Genomic DNA, 16,134 nt, shown 5'->3' with positions numbered 1-16,134 from the left:
GCTCTTAAGAGCATTGAAACGTATAAAAATTGTTTAGAAAAATTATGAGTGAGCCTTGTGGCCCTAAGAAAAATTGCTCGTTCAGCGTGATTATGTGAGGTTTCAGGAGGAGGAGCAGGAGGAGGAGGAGGAATATTAGACACAGATTGATGAAGCAGAAATGTCCCCGTTTTGAATGGTGAGAGAGAACGTAGCTTCCATCCGCGGGTGCAGCCTACGTATTGCTTAGCTATCGCTGCTGTCCGCTGGTGGAGAAGAGAAGTCTGGGGAAATCCAGGCTTTGTTCATCTTGATGAGTGTAAGCCTGTCGGCACTGTCGTTTGACAGGTGGGTACGCTTATCCGTGATGATTCCCCCAGCCACACTAAACACCCCCTCTGACAAGACGCTAGCCGCAGGACAAGCAAGCACCTCCAGGGCATACAGCGCGAGTTCAGGCCACGTGTCCAGCTTCGACACCCAGTAGTTGTAGGGGGCAGAGGTGTCACGGAGGACGGTCGTGCGATCGGTTACGTACTCCCTCACCATCCTTTTACAGTGCTCCCGCCGACTCAGCCTTGACTGGGGAGCGGTGACACAGTCTTGCTGGGGAGCCATAAAGCTGGCAAAGGCCTTGGAGAATGTTCCCCTGCCTGCGTTGTACATGCTGCCTGATCTCTGCGCCTCCCCTGCTACCTGGCCCTCGGAACTGCGCCTTCTGCCACTAGCGCTGTCGGATGGGAAGTTTACCATCAGTTTGTCCACCAGCGCCCTGTGGTATAGCAACACTCTCGAACCCCTTTCCTCTTCGGGAATGAGAGTGGGAAGGTTCTCCTTATAGCGTGGGTCGAGCAGTGTGTACACCCAGTAATCCGTAGTGGCCAGAATGCGTGTAACGCGAGGGTCACGAGAAAGGCATCCTAACATGAAGTCAGCCATGTGTGCCAGGGTACCTGTACGCAACACATGGCTGTCTTCACTAGGAAGATCACTTTCAGGATCCTCCTCCTCCTCCTCTTCCTCCTCCTCAGGCCATACACGCTGAAAGGATGACAGCCCAGCAGCATGTGTACCCTCACCAGTGGGCCAAGCTGTCTCTTCCCCCTCCTCCTCATCCTCCTCATGCTCCTCCTCCTCCTCCTCACAGATACCACCACCGAGCTGTGGCCCGCAATTCTGGGGGTGGGTAGGACGTGAGCAGTCCCAGGCTCTGACTCCGTCCCAGCCTCCACTAAATTCACAGCACACACGTACACGGAGACCTTTGGACTGACACAGGCAGGCCAAATACAATTTCTTTTCCTTTTTTGCAAAGGGAAGCACCCACTGCGTATATTCAATGAACAAGAAGTTTAATATCTGTGGTGTGGCCCTCAAAAAGTGTCACACAACTATAGTGTAGCAGAGTTATTAACTCTAGCAGAGCAGGTATTTGCCAGTCAGGAAAGACAATGGCGCAAGCCTGCAGTAAACCGTAGCTGGTTGCGTCTGATTTTTGTACGTTCTCCACGCAGCACACACGTACACGGAGACCTTAGGACTGACACAGGCAGGCCAAATATAATTTCTTTTCCTTTTTTGCAAAGGGAAGCACCCACTGCGTATATTCAATGAACAAGAAGTTTAATATCTGTGGTGTGGCCCTCAAAAAGTGTCACACAACTATAGTGTAGCAGAGTTATTAACTCTAGCAGAGCAGGTATTTGCCAGTCAGGAAAGACAATGGCGCAAGCCTGCAGTAAACCGTAGCTGGTTGCGTCTGATTTTTGTACGTTGTCCACGCAGCACACACGTACACGGAGACCTTAGGACTGACACAGGCAGGCCAAATATAATTTCTTTTCCTTTTTTGCAAAGGGAAGCACCCACTGCGTATATTCAATGAACAAGAAGTTTAATATCTGTGGTGTGGTCCTCAAAAAGTGTCACACAACTATAGTGTAGCAGAGTTATTAACTCTAGCAGAGCAGGTATTTGCCAGTCAGGAAAGACAATGGCGCAAGCTTGCAGTAAACCGTAGCTGGTTGCGTCTGATTTTTGTACGTTCTCCACGCAGCACAAACGTACACGGAGACCTTAGGACTGACACAGGCAGGCCAAATATCATTTCTTTTCCTTTTTTGCAAAGGGAAGCACCCACTGCGTATATTCAATGAACAAGAAGTTTAATATCTGTGGTGTGGCCCTCAAAAAGTGTCACACAACTATAGTGTAGCAAAGTTATTAACTCTAGCAGAGCAGGTATTTGCCAGTCAGGAAAGACAATGGCGCAAGCCTGCAGTAAACCGTAGCTGGTTGCGTCTGATTTTTGTACGTTGTCCACGCAGCACACACGTACACGGAGACCTTAGGACTGACACAGGCAGGCCAAATATAATTTATTTTCCTTTTTTGCAAAGGGAAGCACCCACTGCGTATATTCAATGAACAAGAAGTTTAATATCTGTGGTGTCGCCCTCAAAAAGTGTCACACAACTATAGTGTAGCAGAGTTATTAACTCTAGCAGAGCAGGTATTTGCCAGTCAGGAAAGACAATGGCGCAAGCCTGCAGTAAACCGTAGCTGGTTGCGTCTGATTTTTGTACGTTCTCCACGCAGCACACACGTACACGGAGCCCTTAGGACTGACACAGGCTGGCCAAATATAATTTTTTGTCCTTTTTAGCAAAGGGAAGGACCCACTGCGTATATTCAATGAACAATAACTTTTAGAACTGTAGTGTGGCCCTGAAAAAGTGACACACAACTTTAGTGTAGCAGAGTTATTAACTCTAGCAGAGCAGGTATTTGCCAGTCAGGAAAGACAATGGCGCAAGCCTGCAGTAAACTGTAGCTGGTTGCGTCTGATTTTTGTACGTTCTCCACGCAGCACACACGTACACGGAGACCTTAGGACTGACACAGGCTGGCCAAATATAATTTTTTGACATTTTTAGCAAAGGGAAGGACCCACTGCCTATATTCAATGAACAATAACTGTGTTGTGGCCCTGCCTACACAATTCTGTCCCTGTAGTATCAATGGAGGGTGCAATGCTCTGCACAGACGATTTTTAGAAAAAAAAAAAATGCAACACTGCTAACAGCAGCCAGCACAGTACTGCACACGCTTAAATTTGGCCCTAGAAAGGACCGTTGAGGTTCTTGAAGGCTACACTCACTCCTAACACTCTCCCTGCCTATACACCACTTCTGTCCCTAATGCCGGGTGCAATGCTCTGCACTGCCGATTTTGAGAAAAAAAAAAAAAAAAACACTGCTAGCAGCAGCCTGCACACAAGTAGATGTGGCCCTGAGAAGGACCGTTGGGGTTCTTGAAGCCTACACTGACTCCTAACGCTCTCCCTACAGCAGAACCAGCACGATAGTACTTTCCCTCAGCTAACTCACAAGGCATGTGTGGCGAGCCGCGGGAGGGGCCGACTTTTATACTCGGGTGACATCTGATCGCCCCAGCCACTCACAGCAGGGGGGTGGTATAGGGCTTGAACGTCACAGGGGGAAGTTGTAATGCCTTCCCTGTCTTTCAATTGGCCAGAAAAGCGCGCTAACGTCTCAGAGAGGAAACTGAAAGTAACCGGAACACCGCGTGGTACTCGTTACGAGTAACGAGCATCCCGAACACCCTAATATTCGCACGAATATCAAGCTCGGACGAGTACGTTCGCTCATCTCTAGTAGTGATCAAAAGAATCAATTCTGGCATAGTGTTTTATTTTAATTATAGCATTTACCATGCAGTATAAAGTTAATTTTATTCCATTGGTTAATACAATTATGTTCATATCCAACTTGGGGTACATGCACATGGAGATTTAGATAGTTGTGCTCTGCATTCTTGGGCAAATTTCGGATCGGATAGCACATGGACATCCTGTTCATGTGCTGTTCAACATAAAGGACATGGCACATTGATAAGTTCTATTTTTGCCGAGCAACGGACAAGAATAGAGCATGCTTCAATATTTTTTTTTCTCAGAATATTTGTGTAAAAAAAAGACCATGTGAATATGCCCACTCAAATAAATGGGTACTATTTCTGTCCGATTTTCAGATCAATTTTGCAGAAAATTGGACATAAAAAAATCCTGTGTGAATGTACCCCTCCAGGGTCATCAGGTCCGACCCCCTGCTCAGTGCAGGATTCACTAGATCATCCCAGACAGATATTTGTCCAGCCTTTGTTTGAAGACTTCCATTGAAGGAGAACTCACCACCTCCTGTGGTAACCTGTTCCACTCATTGATCATCAAAATGCTAAGTCAAAATACGAAAGTGTGAAAATGACCTTCACAGAAAGGCTACATTCACAGTACCATAGCCAGTCATTAGAAGTGGTATTCTGGTGACTTCCTTTTCAAAAGGGGAGAACCCAATCACAAGTGCCAGATGTTACCTGTAGATGTAGACAACATATCGAACTATCTAAACTTACAAGAACATTTTGCTGGAGTAAATTTTCCATTAGGAAGACACGACATCTCTCCAAAACTTTTTCCATCTGGTGTTTTGTAATTTCCGTGACACTGAAACGTCGCCTTTTCTCCTTCCAAATATTTGTTTTGTTGATTAATAAGCCTTGCATTTCCCAAATAATCCGTAGAGGGCACACATGCTCCTAGAACACAGAAAAGCATTTTATATTAATTCAGAATTGTATGTTAGTTATTTTATTTTCCATTATTTAATGTATATTAGACCTCATGTCCACGGCACATGTGGATTTTTAATGCAGATATAGGGCTCAGTCAGACGGGCATTTTTTTGCTGCACATGTTTTTGCGCAAAACACATGCGTGACTGCATTGAACAACATCCAGGAGTTTCACTTTGTGGTCAATGGTGCTGGTGGCAGCAGTTGCGGCCCCATTGACATACAGAGAAGATCGTGATCCTCTACCACAGCTGTGACAGCTGTGGCCGAGGATTTCTTTTTCTCCGCGGGGAGTCCCCTCATCACCGAACTCTGTGACAGCACTGTCACAGTGTTCAGGGACAAGGGGACTCCCTGCAGAAATGAAGAAATCCTCTGCACAGCTGTGGCAGAGGACCCCAATGCTGTCCTATTGAATTCAATGGAGCTGGTGCTACAGCCGGCTCCACTGAAAGTCCTTCCCTGAAAATCATCTCTAGAATGTGTAGAAAAAAATAAAAATTACATACTCACTTCTCTGCAGCTGCACCGCACTTTATGTGCGCATAAATGCAGTCAAGCGTGTTTTTTTTCAGTGTGACGCCCGCTTTGGTCACGCAAATTTTTGTGCGTTTGCGTTTTGTGCAAAATAATGCTCAGCAAATGAATGCCCATCAGACTGAGCCCTTAGGGCTTAGTCACACGGGCGTTTATTGCCGCGATTTGCGCATGCGCATGCGTCCGGCGACTTTTTAAAACCATTGCTTTGCAATGGTATCGGACACATGAGCGCTTTTTATGCGCTCGTCCGATAAATTATAGAACAGAAATCGCAGATCGCACCTATTTGCGATCTGCGATTCCTGTTCTCTTCTCTATATGCGCTCAACGGGGCCGGCGGCAGCAGCGCCGACCCCATTGAGAACATACAGAAGACAAATCATTCTTCTCTGCCACAGCTGTAACAGCTGTGGCAGAGAAGAACAATGTTTGCCCATTAAATTCAATGGAGCGGCAATACAGCCGACTCCATTGAAAGCAATGGGCTGCCGGCGTGCGCGGGATGAATTGTCGGGAAGGGGTTAAATATATAACCCCTCCCCTGCAATGCATCCTTAAATGTGAAAAAATAAAAAAAAAGGATGTACTCACCAGCTCCCGGCAGCTGGAGATCTAGGCGGCCGGCTGCAGTGGGTGTGAAGGGGTGTGACTCAGACTGGCCCCTGATTGGCTCAGCCTGAGCCAATCAGAGGCTGATCTCAGTCACACCCATTCATGAATTCATGAATGGGTGTGACTGAGACTTGCTTCTGATTGGCTCAGCGCTGAGCCAATCAGGGGCAAGCCTGAGTCACACCTCCTTCACACCCACTGCAGGCCGGCCGCCGGGATCTCCAGCTGCGGGGAGCAGGTGAGTACATCCTTTTTTTTTATTTTTTCACATTTAAGGATGCATTGCAGGTAAGGGGTTATATATTTAACCCCTTCCCAACAATTCATCCCACACTCGCCCGCAGCGCTTGCATTCAATGGAGCCGCTGTATTGCCGGCTCCATTGAATGCAATGCGCTGGACAGCTCCGGCCCGTTTCTAATGAAACGCGGCTAGGAGCAGATTTTCCGGCGATTTTTGGGCCGATTTTTCGGCGCCGGTCACGCGATTTGCGCATGCGCATCCGTCATGCGATGCGCAAATCGCGTGAAAAAACGCCCGTGTGACTAAGGCCTTATGCTGCATTTTTTGGTCAATGGCAGAAGCTTGCTTCTAGCTGTTGCTTTTTTCACACATTTTCCCATAGTCCCTACAGGGTTGTAAAAAATGTACAGATGGTGAAAATGTTACGTTTTTACAACATGTTAAATGCACATTTGCATCAAACTTTAAATTAATACAACAAAAGTCACTGGAAAAACTAGTGTTAAACTGTCAAATTTTTGCTTGGTACATCTGTGTGAACTTAAAATAATCACCTAAAAAAAGCTTCAGAAATAGGTTGAATTGAACTTAATGAAAGTAGTTTTTTTTTATGCCAGAATATGAAGATTAAAAAAGTCCACGGTGTTGAATTAAATTGCATACATCCACATAAACATTCAAGTTAACAATATTTGGCATACCAATATTTGGACAGTTACATAATTATCATAATTTAGCGTCAGTACGCCGCAGTCACCCATGTGGATGGACGGGCAAACACTAATTAAGATCGGGACTTGATTTTAGCTTTTCTTCATTCATGCAATTTTATGGTGTGTGCGTATATACTCGTATGAATAAGGCCTCAGTCCTACTCACCCACTAGACCGATCACCCGTAATTTGCATATGGCGAGAAAAGAATAAAACCCTGAATTTTACAGGTATGCTTGCAACACAGTTTCAGACAAAAGTACATTTGTGAATGCCCAAAACATCATTGTTTAACCCCTTCAGTGGTGGTTTTCTTACCACCCTGCCAGACCTACCAGTGCAGGTGTTTTAAATGGGCCAATCATTTAATTTCAACTAATTTTGCAGTCGCGTTCCAAGAGCCATAACTTTTTTTCATTGACACAGCCATATGAGGGCTTGTTTTTAGCAGAACAAGTTGCATTTTTGATGGCCTCCTTTTTGGGTATATATAATGTATTGCAAAACTTTTGTAAAACAATTTGTAGGGAGTTTGAGGAAAAAAATTAATTCTGCCATTGAGCTATTGTAGGGTCTGACAGAGCAGACCGACCTCTGGCTTTCGCCGCTGAGTGTCCAACCGGGCTTGGTCGTGTGTGACAATGGCCGTAACCTGGTGGCAGCTCTGTAGCTCGGCAGCCTCACACATGTGCTATGCCTGGCCCACGTCTTCAATCTGGTGGTTCAGCAGTTTCTGAAAAACTACCGCCACTTGTCTGACCTGCTCGGCAAGGAGCGCCACATCTGCACACATTTCCGCAAGTCCACCTAGGACGCTGCCACCCTGAGAACCCTGCAACGTCGGTTTCAGCTGCCAGAGCACCGACTGCTGTGCGACGTGCCCACACGCTGGAATTCTACGATGCACATGTTAGCCAGGTTGTATGAGCAGCGTAGAGTAATAGTGGAATACCAGCTGCAACATTGGCGGCGGAGTGGTAGTCAGCCTCCACAATTCTTTATTGAGGAGTGGGCATGGATGGCAGACATCTGCCAGGTCCTCTGAAACTTTGAGGAGTCTACCCAAATGGTGAGCGGCGATGCAGCCATCATTAGCGTTACCATCGCACTGCTTTGCTTGCTATGAAGTTCGCTGCTAAGCATAAAGGCCACCGCTTTGCAGTTGAAATACAGGAGATGGGGGATGACAGTATGCCGCTTGATAGCCAGACTACCCTCATGTCTATATCTCAGCGCATTTTGGTGGAGGAGGGGTAGGGGAGGGGCAGGAGGAGGGGGAAGAAACTGCTGGCCACACTGCAGTGGGTACCCATGCTGCTTGCCTCTCATCTGTTCAGCGTGTATGGGCTGAAGAGGAGGAGCATCCTGAAAGTCATTCTCCTAGTGAGGACAGCGATGTGTTGTGTACTAGGACCCTGGCACACATGGCTGACTTCATGTTAGGCTGCCTTTACCGTGACTCTCGCATTAGACGCATTCTGGCCAACACGGATTCCTGGGTGTACACCCTTCTAGACCCACGGTATAAGGAGAACCTTTCCACTCTCATTCCTGAAGTAGAAAGGAGTACGAGAGTGATGCAATACCACAGGGCCCTGGTGGAAAAAGTGATGCTAAAGTTCCCATCTGACAGTGCTAGTGGCAGAAGATGCAGTTATGAGGGCCATCTAGCAGGGGAGGCGCAGGGATCAGGCACCATGTCCAGCGCAGGCAGGGGAACACTCTCCAAGGCCTTTGACAGTTTTATGGCTCCCCAGCAAGACTGGGTGACTACTGCTCAGTCCAGGCTGAGTCGGAGGGAGCAATGTAAAAAGATGGTGAGGGAGTACGTAACCGATCATACCACCATCCTCTGTGATGCCTCTGCTCCATACAACTATTGGGTGTCAAAGCTGGACACGTGGCACGAACTTGCGCTGTACGCCCTGGAGGTGCTGGCCTGCACTGCCGCTATCGTCTTGTCAGAGAGGGTGTTTAGTGCAGCTGGGGGAATCATCACGGATAAGCGAACCCGCCTGTCAACTGCCAGCACTGACAGGCTGGATTTCCCCAGACTTCTCTGCTCCACCGACGGAAAGCAGCAGAATCTAATGATTCTTTTCGTTGCAACAGGAGAAAAATGCATCCTCTATCACTACAAAAAAAGGGGAATTTAGCTTTGTCACTCCATTTTGGATATTATTACTCTTCCTCTTCCTACTCCTGCTCCTAAAATAGCATGTCATCATGCTGAGCTGCCAATTTTTCTGCGGCCCAAAAGGCTCTGTTTAAAAGTTTTTTACAATTTTTAAAGGTTTCAAAAGTATTTATACTTTAATTGAAACCAGTTTTTTCGCAGGGCTGCCTCCAGGCTCTGTTACAAATAAAGCAACAGCGAGCTGTATTTTAAAAAAAAAATGTTTATGGGTTTCACCTGCCCTCACGGTTGAGCAATTTTGCAGGGGTACACTTGTATTCTTGGTGCACCAATCTTTCAGGCCTATACTGTTATCTAACTAATTTTTTATTGCCTTCGCCTATGCTCTTGGTGCACCAATGTTTCAGGGGTTAGCCTACACTCTTGCTACAGAAATGTTACTGGGGTCCGTCTATACTCTTGCTACATAAATGTTACAGGGATCTGCCATTACACTTGCTACTTAAAGGTTTGAGGAGTCCACCTATACTTTTGCTACAGAAATATTACTGTGGTCCGCCTATGCTCTTGCTACAGAAATGTTACTGGGGTCCACCTATACTACTGCTACAGAAATGTTACTGGGGTCCACCTATACACTTGCTACTGAAAGGTTTGAGGGGTCATCCTATACTCTTGCTACATACATTTTACAAGAGTCCACCTATACACTTGCTACTGAAAGGTTTGAGGGGTTCACCTATACTCTTGCTACAGAAATGTTACAGGGGTCTGCTATACTCTTGCTACAGAAATGTTACAGGGGTCCACCTATACACTTGCTACTGAAAGGTTTGAGGGATTCGCCTATACTCTTGCTACAGAAATGTTACTGTGGTCCGCCTATACTCTTGCTACATAAATGTTACAGGGGTCCGCCTACACACTTGCTACTGAAAGGTTTGAGGGGTTCGCCTATACACCTGCTACTAAAAGGTTGGAGGGGTCCGCCTATACACTTGCTACTAAAAGGTTTGAGGGATTCGTCTATACTCTTGCAAAAGAAAAGTTTCAGGGGTCCGCCTATACTGTGGGTGCACAAATGTTTCCCATAGTGTTGTTCACCTGCTTGACACATACACAGAATGAAGTGTGTGGGGACACATGGATTTCCCCTAGATATGTAACTCACTGCACCTTGGGTCACACAAGGTGGAGGCTGGGACTGAGCCTGACCCTAGGCCCGCTCACGTACTTCCCACACGGAGTATTGCGGATCCTACCTCGGTCATGGTTTCTCGGCCTTATTATGCCACCTCCTATTCCTGCTTGGGGTCTGGGGATCAGTGCTGGGCAACATGTATTTGCTCTCATGTTTCCACAGTTATCTGAGACACTGGTTTGGGCCAAACCAAAGGAGCGTTACTGAACTAATGAGGCAATCACAGCTGTACTAGCATCGGAGTCTGCTTTAGGCCCATGATTACTGAGAGTGTGGCCAGAGGCGGAGGTCCTGGGGGAAAAGATTTAACTGTGACAGATTTGCCCTGTGAAACTTCTTGGTGGGTCATCCAGTCTTTGGAGCGATGAAAGCAACCATAACTGATTCATTGAGACATTTACAGCTGTACTAGCATCCGAGTCCACTTTATGCCCACGATTACTGAGGGTGTGGGCCGAGGTCCTGGGTGGGTTTTACACTCTGCCATGTTTGGGCACTCTGATTTCTTTATGTGTAATACCATCTTTGAGTTTCATGGGCTCGCCTATGCTGTGCGTGCACAAAGACTTCCCATTGCGGTGTTTTACCTATCTGGCGAGGTCCTTGGCGGGGTAAAACTCTACCATGTTTGGGCACTCTCTTTTCTTCCTGTTTAAGGGTGACTACCCACTAGCGTTTGCGAATTTGCTACGTTTTTTTTTCTAGGTGTCTATGGGGCTTACTAATGTTAAAAATGCATCACGGCAAAATCGCAATTTACCTCGAAATCGCGATTTTGCGCGATGTGATTTTAATATTAAGTCCCATAGACTCCTGGAGAAAAAAAACACTGCGAATTTCGCAGTGAAAAAAAAATATAGTGAGTAGTCATCCTAATACTTTCCCTGGGTTCCAGGGGGTCGCCTATACTGTGGGTACGCCAAGGCTTTCCCATTGCGTTGTTGAGATATCTGACATACAGAAAATGATTTGGGCAGACATGTGGGCCGAGGCCGAGGTCCTTGGCAGGGTGAAACTCTGCCATGTTTGGGCACTCTCTTTTCTCCCTGTTTAATATTGTCCTTGGGTTCCAAGGGCTCGCCTATGCTGTGGGTGCACAAAGACTTCCCATTGGGTATTTTTACCTGTCTGGCACAAATACACTGACTGACTTGGGTAGGGTGCAAACGGCTTTCTCATTGCATTGTTTTACCTATCTGGCTCAAATACACTGACTGACTAGGGCAGAAGTGTGGGCCGAGGTCCTTGGCGGGGTGAATCTCTGCCATGTGTGGGCACTCTGATTTCTTCATGTGTTATACTGTCTTTGAGTTTCATGGGCTCGCCTATGCTATGGGTGCACAAAGATTTCCCATTGCAGTGTTTTAGCTATCTGGCACAAATACACTGAATGACGTGGGCAGGGTGCAGAGTGCCACCTCCTCCTCCTGCTTGGGGTCTGGGGATCAGGGCTGGGCAACATGTATTTGCTCTCGTGTTACCACAGTTATCTGATACACTGGTTTAGACCAATCTAAAGAAGCGTAACTGAATTAAGAAGCCGTTCACAGCTGTACTAGCATCCAAGTTCACTTTATGCCCACAATTACTGAGGGTGTTGGCAGAGGCCGATATCCTGGGGGGATGCAACTGCGCCAGTTTTTGCCGGTGGAACTTCTTTGTGGTTCATCCAGTCTTTGGAGCGATGAAAGCAACTGTAACTGATTTAATGAGACATTCACAGCTGTACTAGCATCCCAGTCCGCTTTATGCCCACGATTGCTGAGGGTGTGTAAAGAGGCTGAGGTCCTGGGTGGGGTGAAACTCTGCCATGTTTGGGCACTGTAATTGCTTCATGTTTCATACTTTCCTTGGGTCTCATGGGCTTGCCTATGCTGTGGGTGCACAAAGATTTCCCATTGCAGTGTTTTAGCTATCTGGCACAAATATACTGAATGACTTGGGTAGGGCGCAGAAGGCTTTCCCATTGCGGTGTTCAGCTATATGACACCTACACAGAATGAATTGTGTGGGGACACATGGATTTCCCATTGCTATGTAACTCACGGCATCTTGGGTCACACAAGGTGGAGGCTGGGACCGAGCCTGACCCAGGGCCTGCTCACATGCTTCACACACAGACTATTGCGGGTCCTACCTCTGTCATGGTTTCTCGGGCTTATTATGCCTCCTCCTCCTCCTGCTTGGGGTCTGGGGATCAGCATTGGTCGGCATGTATTATCTCTCATGCTACAAATTACCACAGTTATCCGAGATACTGGATTGGAGCATCACAGGAAGCTTTTTTATGATTCATGAGACTTTCACAGGGTCACTGTATACCTGTGGTGGCTACTTTTGCGACACCTCCTGCTTCAAACCAATATTTGGTGTTAGTATGTGCTGCTGCATTGTGGAGATGTGTAGAAGTGCTGGCACCAGAGTCCCCTTTATGCCCACATTTGCGGCTTCTGACAATTTTGTGACGGAGGTGGCACGGGATTGGAATGATGATCGTATGTTAATTTATCATCAATTCTCATCAGCATTGGGGGCTATCGCCCACACTTTCAAAGAGGGTCCCTACCTGACCCTGCCAACCCTCTTAGTGAGTGTCTCCATTCCTCCTTATTGCAGACACACTTATAAATCGGCATGAGGGTGGTGTGGCTATGAAGCGAGCGTGTGGCATGAGGCCAGCTGAAGGCTTCGCAGGAAAAATTTTGTGTGCGCTATGGATGCATGGTTGAGCGGGGGATTGGACAGCAATGCCAGCATGTAACCCAGGAGAAGAGGCAGCGGTGTCACCCGCAGGCAGTGATTGTCCTTGGTTGCAGCTAGTGTGGTGCTTAGCTAAGATGTGCCAGCGCATATACCTTGCTGCTTATCTGTCCCAAGTAAATTGTTAGGGGGACCATTTTGGCTTAATAATCAGACCTGGGAGTCTCAGATGCAGTCATGCATGCTGCCCCTGCCGTTCCCTATCCGTTTCTGTGGTGTTTCCATCACTTTCTGAGGTTTTGCGGTGTTTCACAAATCATCCCCTATGCGGAGCATCAGTCCCATACAAAAGTCCTCGAGTCCTCTATTGACTTCAATGGGGTTTGTTACTCAAAACGACCTCTTGAGCATTACGAAGAGCTGGACTCGAGTACCGAGCACCCGAGCATTTTGGTGCTTGCTCATCTCTAACGAGTACTACAACAACAAAAAAACTATACAAGTTTGATATCGTAGTAATCGTACTGACCCATAGAATAAAGCTTTCATGTCATTTTTGTTGCAGTTTGTGTGCTGTAGCAACAAAAAGCACTGAAAGATTGCGGAATGTAATTTTTTTTTTTCATTTTTTTGTTCCACTTAGAATTTTTTAAAAGTTTTTTAGTACATTATATGGTACTTTAAATGGCACCATTGAAAAATACAACTCGTGCCGCAAAAACCAAGCCTGCATACAACGACGTCAATAAAGGAGTTACAATTTTTTAAAATGGGGGAGGAAAAAAAAGGGGGGGGGGCACGTCATTAAGGCGTAAAATAATGTACTAACTTTCTTGTCTGGGTCATTATAAATGCAGGAATACCACGTGTTAATTTTGTTTTTATTTTTTTTTATTATTATTCTAATACTCTGCTATGCTAAGGCATAGCATGTTATTAGACCTGCTATGACACTCTGGCAGAGTCTGAGCATCATAGTCAGTTGGCAGACCTGGAGGCTATATTCAAGCCTCCGGGTGCCACAGAGACCCATCTGTACCCCCTTATCACATTGCAGGCGTCCAATGGTGACAGCTCTTTACATACTGCGGCCGCATAGACTGTGGCATGTAAAGGGTTAACACAGCAGAGATCGGAGGTTTTCTCGATCTCTGCTGTAAAAGCTGGGCCTGGCTATCCTCTGACAGCCGATCACCAGCTCCCCCTACCACAGAGACCATCGGGCAGCTTCTGACAAGCCGGCGGTCTCCATGGCAACCTGTAAACAAAACAGTGCAGGAGTTTAAAAAAAGAAGCAAGAAGTTGACAGCAGATCGGTTCTATCTTCCTGCTTATTTCTTTAAAGTCCTGCACTGTTCTCATGGCATTGTGCTCTGCAGGTCTCATAGTGAAACATAGCCCGGAATACTTCCTATATTACTACGGGCAGTGAAGCTCGTCCAGGAAAATTTCCAGGCGTGCCCCTGAAGTGGTTAAAGGGAACCTGACACTTCCTCTCAGCACCGTAAACTAAGTTATAGAGCTGTTAGTGAACAGGGAGCCGGGTAATGTATTTTTTTTATACTCAACTAATCCAGGTCCTCTGAAGTTGGCGTGCAGCACAAAAATCTCACTCTTTTCAGAGTCCCATGCTCTCCTATACAAATCTGTGGATTTTCAAACCGCACGCCAACTTCAGAGAGGTACACCGCAGGATCGTGGGATCTGGTGAATATTAAAACTACATCACTAGACATCCTATCACATCCCTTCACAGTGCCATAACTTCGTTTATAATGCTGTGGTAAAGCAACAGACTCCCTTTAAGAGGTGTCGCTGGTTTTCTATGTAAAAAATTGATGGCAGCTTTTTCTTTAAGGGGTTTAACCCCTTAGTGATGGAGCTTTTTTGCTTTTATCCATTTTTGTTTTTTCCTACTCCCTTTTAAAAAATCGTAGTTCCTTTATTTATCTATCGACGTCGCTGTATGAGGGCTTGTTTTTTGCGGGATGAGTTGTATTTTTCAATGGCACTATTTATTGTACCATATAATTTACTGAAAAACTTTTTAAAAATTCTAAGCGGAGAGAAATGGAAAAAAAAACGACATTCCACCATCTTTCGGTGCGTCCTATTTCTACGGTGCACAAACTGCAACAAAAACGACCTGATATTTTTATTCTATGGGTCAGTATGATTACTACGATACCAAACTTATATAGTATTGTTTTTGCTGTAGTACTTGTATTTTTTTTTAAAGATATTTAATTTTTTTCAATTATTTTCTGTGGTCATTTTGTGCGCGCGATAACTTTTAAATTTTTCCGTCGACGTAGTTGAGCAAGGGCTGTTTTTTGCGGGATGTCCTGTAGTTTCCGATACTATCAATTTGGAATACATACGACTTTTTGATCGCTTTTTATTGCGTTTTTTCTGGGAGACAGGGTAACTAAAAAAGTGCATTTCTGGCGTTCTTTATTTTTTTTTCGGACGACGTTCACCATGCAGAAAAAATAATGCACTACTTTGATAGAACGGACATTTATGGACGTGGTGATACTAAATATGTATTTTTATTTTATGATTTAGATTTTTTAATAATAGATATGGCAAAAGGGGGGTGATTTAAACTTTTATAACTTTTTTTTTTTTAACAATTAAAAAAACTTTATTGATTTTTTTTTTTACTTTACTTTGAAGTCCCCTTGGGGGACTTTAACATGCGATGCTTTGATCGCTCCTGCAGTATGACGTATAGCATTAGCATTATGTCATACTGCTTTTTGACAGGCAGTCTATCAAGCCACCCTGTGTGGATGGCTTGATAGGCAGTCTGTTAAGGCAGCCCTGGGGCCATTCACTAGGCCCCCGGCTGCCATGACACCTGCACGGCTCCCCCGGTCTCACCGCGGGGGGGCCGTGCGGGACCCCCGAACAGCGTTCAGGGGATTTAAATGCCGCTGTCAGAATTGACAGCGGCATTTAAAGGGTTAATAGCCGCAATCAGCCGAACGGCCGATCGCGGCTATTGCCCCTGGGTGTCATCTGTAATAAACAGCTGATGCACGCGCAGTATGGAGGGAGATAGCAGCGCTACATCCCTCCATACACGTCCTGCAACAGCAGGACGTAGTTTTACGATAGCGCCGTCACTAAGGGGTTAAGAAAAATATTGCAATAACCATTAAATAATTAAGATACAGCCATTTACATCCTGTGATTTTCAAGGGCTCAAAAGTAGTGCAATTAGACAATTATGAATATAAGGATTATTTTTAATACATGGATCCAAATACTTTAAATTAAATTTATAACTGCCTGAAGTCTAGAGCACATGGACCCCACCAAGTGCTGAGTTTCCTCCCTTGAGATACTTA

General features: G+C 45.9%; 1 protein-coding gene across 4 annotated transcripts in view; it reads right to left on the bottom strand.

Annotated features, from left to right (window-relative positions):
• Nucleotides 1-16,134, bottom strand: part of LOC136621574 (complement factor H-like) — a 1,208,893-nt gene that overhangs the window by 1,052,491 nt on the left and 140,268 nt on the right. For all 4 annotated transcript variants that reach the window (XM_066597131.1, XM_066597134.1, XM_066597132.1 and 1 more), the window contains exon 9: nt 4,414-4,596. In XM_066597131.1, the coding sequence (XP_066453228.1) occupies nt 4,414-4,596 (183 nt within the window). The remainder of the gene's footprint in view (nt 1-4,413; nt 4,597-16,134) is intronic.

Source organism: Eleutherodactylus coqui, chromosome 3 (genome assembly GCF_035609145.1).
Source record: "Eleutherodactylus coqui strain aEleCoq1 chromosome 3, aEleCoq1.hap1, whole genome shotgun sequence".
In the NCBI taxonomy this organism is placed as follows: Eukaryota; Metazoa; Chordata; class Amphibia; order Anura; family Eleutherodactylidae; genus Eleutherodactylus; species Eleutherodactylus coqui.
This window is presented reverse-complemented; position numbering and strand designations above follow the sequence as displayed.